Source organism: Salvelinus fontinalis, chromosome 25 (assembly GCF_029448725.1).
Source record: "Salvelinus fontinalis isolate EN_2023a chromosome 25, ASM2944872v1, whole genome shotgun sequence".
Taxonomy (NCBI): domain Eukaryota; kingdom Metazoa; phylum Chordata; class Actinopteri; order Salmoniformes; family Salmonidae; genus Salvelinus; species Salvelinus fontinalis.
In genome coordinates this window covers 13,921,003-13,929,740 of record NC_074689.1, presented here as the reverse complement: position 1 = coordinate 13,929,740, position 8,738 = coordinate 13,921,003, and the positions used below count along the sequence as shown (strand labels likewise).

At 41.4% G+C, this 8,738-nt stretch overlaps 1 protein-coding gene across 1 annotated transcript; it reads right to left on the bottom strand.

Moving 5' to 3' along the window:
- Window positions 1–712: 712 nt before the first annotated feature.
- Window positions 713–8,365, bottom strand: klf6a (Kruppel like factor 6a). The gene is made up of 4 exons (XM_055881325.1): window positions 7,964–8,365; window positions 5,365–5,941; window positions 4,213–4,336; window positions 713–3,848 (listed from the first exon to the last, which is right to left on the bottom strand). The coding sequence occupies exons 1-4, from the start codon at window positions 8,063–8,065 to the stop codon at window positions 3,797–3,799; spliced, it is 855 nt and encodes a 284-aa protein (XP_055737300.1). The 5' UTR covers window positions 8,066–8,365; the 3' UTR covers window positions 713–3,796.
- Window positions 8,366–8,738: the final 373 nt, after the last annotated feature.

Sequence of the window (8,738 nt, the reverse complement as noted above, 5' to 3'; positions counted from 1 at the left end):
TACCTAAACCTTGAGGAATAGTTTAATTGTGGAGCCTATTATGGTGATTATGCATAGAAAATAATGAATGTGCAGCATAAGATTAGTATCAGAGCAAATGGGAAAGGATTTTGTTGCCTTCAATTTCTCCCTTACACCAATCTAGCTGTCCTGATCACGAGTATGTTGACTATATGTTCCCTTTCTAATTCTATTGGCCATTTGGAAAACAATCTCAAAACTATAAACCTAATGACAACTTTGTTATGTGATGTATAAATGCTGACTGGATGGGATAGTTCTACAAGCCTGGTCCTATACTGTTGCAGTAGCCAACTCTATGACATGACAGCTGTTAGAGAATGGCACTTTCAACACCAAGGTTGTGGGTTCCATTTCCATGGAGGACCAGTTTGAAAAATGTATGCACTTGCTACGCTCTGTAAGTCGCTCTGGATAAGATTACTTAAGATGTAAGAGTTGGCTACAGCAGATGGGACCAAGCTAGTTCCACTGGCTTCCATTTGAAAACTGACCCAGAGTTATTTCCAGACACAGACTAAAAGGAATGTTCAATGGAGATTATCCATCGACAGAGTTTCTTAATAGAAGACTAGGTTAAATCTATGTCTGGGAAACCGGCCCTCTGACTACATAAACCGACCTGCAGCCCTGAAAATATGAACTATGTAATAAAGTGAGAAGATTTTAAAAAAATGAAACAAAGCATAAGTCTGATAAGATTCTTATTATTCCAATAAAAAATACATTCATACAGAAATATAACAATTTTGCAAAACAATTTCAAATAAAATGTCATAAAGCAAAAAACAAACAATCTTACAAAATGAATATTTTTTTTTCTTTTTTCTGTTTTCTTTGACAAAGATTCTGTAAAGAACAAGGGGCGGGCGCTGTGTGTGGAAGGGGAAGAAAGAATCAGAGTGCGTCCCAAGTGACATGCTATTCCCTATATAATGCATTAATTTTGAACAAAGCCCTATGGCCCCTGGTCTGAAGTAGTACTCTAATAGGGAATAGGGTGCCATTTGGGATGCAGACAGCAATGGGAAACTGTAGGTTAAGATGCAAGCAAACATGAGGCTTAATTAAGGCTCGATTATCACCTGAAAGATATTGGCTGCTGTTCTGTTACAAAGACAGAAAGTCATTGTTCTATTTCTTTGCCACAAAAGCCTTGCTGTTGCTGGCGGTGTAATTTTTTGCAGCAGGCCGTTTCAAGTTGTACTCATCCTCCCTCTTACAACAATCTGATCTAAAATCCATGTTGTGGCCCTGCTACACTGATCTTGCTGCAATGTCAAATTCCTTTCCACCCACAAAGCATGGCATGTCCCTGATACTGAATAAAATAAGTCTATGTACTTTGTTATATTTCAATGTTAATCTCACCAATCTTTGAGTCTAGACTTGTTTTTAAATGACAAATATAAAACACAATAAGCTATCCTTTAACATTATTTTGGTCCCTTACCCTGCAAAAATGTGCTGAAGTCTTCAAATTATTTCAAGTGTGTACATAAACAATGAATCAGCTTCAAATGGGGAGGGGGGATAGATATTTTTCTCTCTCTCTCTCTCTCTTCAGAATCCTGTTCACGTTGGTTTTGATAATAATGTAGCTGCCTGGACCAAAACAACGAATGCGGCTGCCCAGACGGGTCAATAGCAAACTCCCAGAGTCAGCAGTCCGTAATAAATTCTATGCCAGCAAAGCCTTTAGCAATTTATTACAGAGATGCAGTACAAGGCAAGGGCTGTCCAACTGGAGCTTGTTAATTACAATAAATCTTTAGGGTTTTTCCTCAGCTTTGGTTGCAGGGGGGATATTGCCCTACAGTGAGTCTGGGCCCCCGAGTTCTCTACAAACCCAATGTTAGGGCATTGTTGAAAGCAGCTGCATCACCATCACATTCCCTTCAAGTCAGCCTTGTCTTTATGCAAACCACAAGTTCATGTCCTAGACTGCATCTGAAATGGCACCCTATTCCCTTTATGATGCACTACTTTTGACCAGGGCCCTATGGACCCAAAAGTAGTGACCTAAAGAGGGAATAGGGTGACAGCCCAGATCTAGTCCTATCGTCTCATCAGGCTTTTTTGTACCTTTGAGCAACATTTTCACTTGATACCAAATGTGTATAACTATGTAGATACAGTACATACTACAGTGGTAGTAAATTGGGCTAGTAATATATTGTTATAAGTGCTCTCTAAATGATAACTTGAAGTTATTTTACACAAGTATTGGTTTGAATCGACTGAATGTACTATATAGATCATCAGGGTGCTATGCAATATAACCTAACAAGGGAGGATCTGTACTGTACATGCTATAAACACAAAACACTATTCACAATCTACATAGGGCTAATAGACCTAGCAGTCTCTGAAAACAAGGAAAGGTGCAAGTAAGTTCATGTGAAATTGAGCCTTAATAAAGCTTTTCAATCACCCATACAACAATGTGACCCCCCCGCCCCTCTCCAAGGAGTAGTCATCCATCCCACAAGGATAGGTCACTTGCATAAGGCACCATTAAGGTCGTCAACAGTGCATTACCAGGTAGAAAAGAAGATAGAATATACAAAATCAAATCCGATAGTCCTCAAGGCATCGATGAGTGAAACAAAAAAAATAGCTTAATGAATGAATGATTCAGTTGCTAAGTAAGCAGTCATGGTTTCTCAAACCAAAAAGAGAGAAAGAGAAGTACTGAAGTAATAAAATAAAAAAAATCAAGGCTTTATGTACAATATTGTAACATTTAACCGTTTGTATTTAGCTGCGCCTTTATTGGAATCTATTTGCAGTCCTGATTACAGAATAACAGGAAGAGAGAACAAACCCTAGAACCATGCAACACCTGTCTATGATACTGAAGTTATAGTATAGTTGTGTTATACCTCTAAGCACACAGCTTATACAATGGACTAAAAATTTGCTTTGTAACTTGTAAAAAAACAAGCTACGTAACACATTGCACATTTAGTAGCTGCACCAAACACCAAAAAAAGCTACTCTCACTCAGGACTCACATTGTGGAGTTTCTGCCCTGGCCTGGGTTGCTGAATGGGGGGGAACAAAACATCACCCCCCCATACCACTCTACACCACAACCCCTCAAGGCTTCTGGCGAGAAACCCCAATCTTCACTCAGTCTCACTGCTGCTTGACAGTCAGTCACGTTCTCACACACCCGTACTCACAACTACAAGAAAAGAAAACTTGCTCCCTGACACCATTCAGTCCACAGCAACACTGGTACCAGACCGCCTTTGCTACCCCCTCTTTGCACACAGGCCAGTCAACCAAGTCAGACATTCGCAGTGCACACATGCTTACCTCAGACAACCGTTTTTGTAAAGCAGTACCAGTGTATCAGTCGTCCAGGAGACAGTTGCTTCACCTCAAAAACATCATGCACCAACCACACATTCAACTCATTCATTCGTAAATTATTTTTTTGTCTTTGTTTTAGTTTTTTTTTTTTTTGTCTTTTTCTTTCAAGTCCCTCAATTCAATTGGCTGCTTCCTTCTGTCTGTACATGATTTTGTCCTCTGTTGTTGTGGTTTTTGGACAGGCAACCTTCAGAGCGCCTTCCTTCTCCAAGGAGTCCATCCATCCCGGAGGCACTGGGTATGGTGCAAAATGGCATACTTTGGCTAGAACACGCTCCCCTAGCTCGCTCCTCTCAAGGGCAGTTCAACCATGAGGCTGGTTAGGAGACGACATTTCCTTTTGCTGCGTTTGTTAGTTTCACTAAACGGCTAACATCGCTCCGCTCCGACCTGCTCAGAGGTGTCTTTTCATGTGGAGGGCAAGGTGATCGGACCTGGAGAAACACCTTGAGAGAAAGAGAGAAGGAAAGTGTGAACAGGAGTGTACCTAAAAAGTAGTAGTAGTAGCAGCACTACTACAAAAACCAACAAGTGTGTCAAGGATACAAGTACAGATACCAATTGAACATAAAAACAGCCTGACAATATAATTACATATTTTAAGAATGTCATTATGCATGACTAACCATTTTCATTATGCCCTTGTTAACAATGCAATGCTATTCACATCACTGAATGAACAGACATCGTTACAACTCTAGTAAAACAATCATTATTTTCTAACACTTGATTAAATGGTATCAAGAGGGATTGTGTAAACACTCAGGTGCATGTGGTCTCTATTGTAGATAGTAGAGTGATGGAGCTTACCGGTCACAGTGACTGCATTTAAATGGCTTGGCCCCAGTGTGCTTCCTGAAGTGTCTGGTTAGCTCATCACTCCGTGCAAATCGCCACTCACAGCCCTCCCATGAACACCTGTATGGTTTCTCACCTATGAAATAAACAAGAGAAAAACATTAATATTGTGAAATGTATGTAATATTGCACAATACATTTTTAACCTCCAGTCAATGTGGAAAAAAATGCTGTGTGCTAAGCTAAAGTCTTTGTAAATTGTGAGCTTTCTTCTGGTCAATGACCTTTGGTAGTAAAGAGAAAGGAAATGACCAGATGAGATGATGCAGCGGTAGTCACTTGACAGCTATACAACTTTACTCAATGACACTTGGTCTAAATTCAAATGAACTGGTTACACTTCGCTAACACAACGCAAAACATGTATTGGAACGCAGAAAGTCCTTTATACACCGGACGTAATAGCGGTCTTCAAGGGTCAGAGCCCATGGAGAAAACCACACACGTGCAATGTCATGCTGCTAATAAAAAAACAAGGGACGGTCAAACGACCATACAGGCCCCCACTCAACAGCCTCCCTTTCCCATGGTGAAACAATCCGTTTTGAAGAGCCATGGCTAATGTTTGCATCCCAAATGACACCCTAGTCCCTATACAGTGCACTACTAGCCATACTATGGCTCTGGTCAAAGTAGTGCACTATAAAGGGAATGGGGCACCATTTGGGATGCAAACCCAAGTCCCTTGTATTCCCATGTGCACTGGGACTGCATCCCTCAGTATGAATGCCTCCCCTCCCCCACAGCATTCAGACACATTCCAGATAGATTAGGTCACAGTTTAGGTATCCAGTCATGTACGGCTAATAGTCTGAGAGTGAGTGCACTGTGTGGCACTCTCTCTGTGGCTGCATGAGGACACGCAATGAACTGGTTTTGGCTCTTTAAATTACATTACACAACTAGCTAACCAGACAGACAATACCATTTGGTTAAATAAAGAATGGCAGTCAAATAAGACATTGCTTTTGTGTAACAGTGAGGAAGTAAGGAAACTTAGTACCATCACTGTCACTTCCGCCAACAGGGTTTGTATTTTGCCCCAAGGTTATGCAATGCAGAGGCCTGGGGTGTGATAGCATAGGGAAATGTCTGCTTTCTCACCTGTATGAGTGCGTTGGTGTGCTTTTAAGTGGGAACTCTTTGTGTAAACCTTGCGGCATCCGTTGAAGTGACACCTGTGCACCCGTCTCCTCCCGTCCGGTGACGCGTCTCCACCAACCAGCCCAGACTTTGCCGAGTTCTTTCCGATGCCGCCTGTCCGGACTTTTACCGGCAAGGTCAATTCTGTGTTTACACTTCCCCAGCCTTGTGAGATGCTGGGTTCCGAGCTGACCTCTGGGGAGGATGGGGGAGTGCTAATGATAGAAGGGCTAAAAGGTCCAGAACCGGCCAGAACCGGCCCCAGAGGGTTCAAGGTAAAGCTGTGTGTCGGCGAGAGCTCCACGGAACTGTCTGAAGCTTCGCTGCAGGCGTCAGAGTTTACACTGTTGGTTTCCAAGATCTGGCCATCCTGATTGTCCTCTTCTTTGACCAGAGGGATCTTTGGGTCAGAGTCAATCGCTTTATCACCGCAGGCCAAGATCAGCTTGCTCCAGAGGTCCTGCGGCTCCAACTTGATGTCGGATGTCGCCGAGACATAAGGCTCGCTCTGTAGATACCGCTCCAACTCCAAGCAAGTCTGGTTCAGGAACAAACAAAACAGATGTTTAGAATATATAGAAGAGATCACAGGTGTACTGCATTTCAGGGAGCTACCAGACCACCAACACATGAAGCAGTATCAACCACATTGATGTTTTATGACAAGCGACTTGTGCAACTTGTTTCCTTTGGCTCACAAGGCAGACCAGCTAAGGTTAGTCTGGGTAAACTACAGCTTCACACTAGTACGAAAACACATTTTCAAACAAGAAATGGGCTCTTCTTGACTATCACATGGTTGTGACCAAATTTAAGCTAGCTAGGCTACATGTTTACATACTCAAGTTGAGCAGTCATAAACTACATATCCTAAGCGGTGTGTATGTGTGGAGGAACAGGGACTATATCCATTGTCAGTTCTGTGGTACAATGAATGACTCAGAGCACATTTAGTGTCCTTTTAAGGAAGCCACTGAACTTCCTGCTTCCCCAAACCTCATTCAGTTGCCACAGACTGAGTGATACGATGCCTTACATGTAATCACATCCTTCCTACCCCCCAGAACTCAGTTTCTCAATGTTATAATACATTCAGTTTTGTCCTATATCTTGAGGATTTATTTAAAAAAAAAAGGGTAATCTGTTTGGAGGTATGGCAACATGTTGGTTTGACAAGAACAGTTGGAGAGAAAAAAATTCTGCCCCAGGCAAAGCACATAATGCCCCGTCCACAATCTAAACCAATAATTTCCAGTTGCAATACTATCTTCTCATGCGCACACGAATTCGCACGGAATTGGTCACTGCTGACATTTGATAGTGTGGATATGAGCATACTGAAACCCACTGAACGACATGCAAATTAATGCGATGTGTTTCAGAGGAATATAAACCTTATGGTTAGTTCAAACTATGGTTTTGATAAGTAAAATAACCTTTCCAGTTCTTTGGTAAAAATACGTTATATTAAATGTTTATATTTACCACTACCAGTCTCGACGGTATTTCTCTGTGGCTGTGTTGAAAGAGTTAAATATCTCTTATGGCAGCGAGGAAGAAGTTGGCTCCGTGCCCAACTCGCAAATGCCTGAAGGAAACTACTTGGATCGATTTCAATCACGTATGAACTGCAAATATCTTCAGAAAAATGACTACAAGCGAGGCAGTCCCGTCATGATTAATACGAGGGGTCAGTTATGCTACACTTTATTGGTGTAAATTGTATCCACTTTCAAAATTAAATTGTTGAATTGGCTTCATTCCGGTTAGACTACTTCAACAGATCCGCTTACGAACGAGTTCCGCTCCGCAGCATTTTGAACGACAACAACTCCGTTACTCGAACCAAATCATTGCTTTCAAATTCACTTCCGATATGAAGGCTACTTACAGTAGCATCGCTCAGAAACAAGCCTATAACATCGCTCAGAAATATCACAACACTACTGGAAATTATATTGGTCGCGTCTCATTCATTTCAAGTGAGACTCCCGAGCTGTCAAACACTGGCTCACTGAACTAGACTGGTGCCGTGCTTTGACGGGCAACAATGCTCTACTTCGAATCAGCCATCTGTATAAAACAAGATAAGAAAAGAGCTTGTGCATCTGTGGGTAACCGGTTAAATAACACGTTTAGTCCTCAATTCGGAGGTATCCCTAGAAATACGAACCACGTTTGGTTCTTTTTCGCATACTCTAGCACACGCGCCGAATTTGACACATCCAGCTAGCCACGGAATTCTGCATGTTTGTAGCTTACTGACGCTTCTGCAATGTTACAATTCATGATCATCTACTACAAAATAAAGTTGACACATTGTTTTCATTTTAAAACAAAATGTAGATTATCAAAGGTATGCATGAGGAACTGTTTGACAACGTGCTGTAGAATATCTTAACGTGTATTAGTAGGATATAATGTATCAATTAATATTCGTTTGCACGTACTTGAACACATGTAGCCTATCGTAATGCCAGACTAACAGCCTGTCTGATTGGTCACATTATCTTTATTTCAGTTTAATGAAACAGTTCAAATGAACGGATAAAAATGTTACCTGCTGCCAGTAATCCTCCAATGATGGTAAAGCTGAAAAGTAGCCCGTGTCATGTACAATCTGAAGTTCCTGAAAGATGCTGCACATGGGTAGAACATCCATTTCAAATCCCAAATGTTGGCTAAAGAGCTGCACTGAAATATTTTTCTTTAGAATCAATATAATATTCAAAATATTGGTAAATCTCGAACAGGCAAGTAAGATCCTTGTTTTAATTTCACATGCAACCCTATCTGTAGCTAATGCAAATAGCACGCACTGCAAACAAGCGTTGTTTTGCTTCCCCGTTGGCAGACCACTGCTTACTGGTGATGAAGTTACTCTATTTGCAAACACTGAACTAAATGCGAAGCCCGTACCATGTAAACTTCCTTATTCAAACCTCGCAACCTACCTACCCCCTCGTGACAGCATTACGCTTTTGGAACGTTAACCAATGAACTCGAATCAGCTTGCCCGCGCGCATATGATATCACAACCAACCAATCATAATCGTCTCCTGACATCATTTAGTCCTGTCTCTTTTTTTATTGGTGAATTTGACTCGTAGTTCCTTCACATTCATTGGACAGCTATTTTTAGAAAAGTATATATATGTGTGATGTACTCTATTCAACTGTCAGCGAGTTGCCTCTCTCTGCATATTTCGCCACAGAGAGCGCATCTTAGATGCAACAATTTTTCCTCTTTGTAAACAGTTTCACTGTGTAGCTCTTTGACAGAGTTTCAACATACAGCACAAGACAAATACTTTTGAAACAGTATGCGAAAATGA

What these genes read in the sequence shown, in the direction of transcription:
- klf6a (XM_055881325.1), bottom strand. Translation starts at nt 8,065, where the DNA reads ATGGATGTTCTACCCATGTGCAGCATCTTTCAGGAACTTCAGATTGTA. An exon ending in ACACCAACGCACTCATACAG is followed by an intron (nt 4,337 to 5,364) that starts GTGAGAAAGCAG and finishes TTTATTTCATAG; the next exon opens with GTGAGAAACCATACAGGTGT. An exon ending in AAATGCAGTCACTGTGACCG is followed by an intron (nt 3,849 to 4,212) that starts GTAAGCTCCATC and finishes CTTTCTCTCAAG; the next exon opens with GTGTTTCTCCAGGTCCGATC.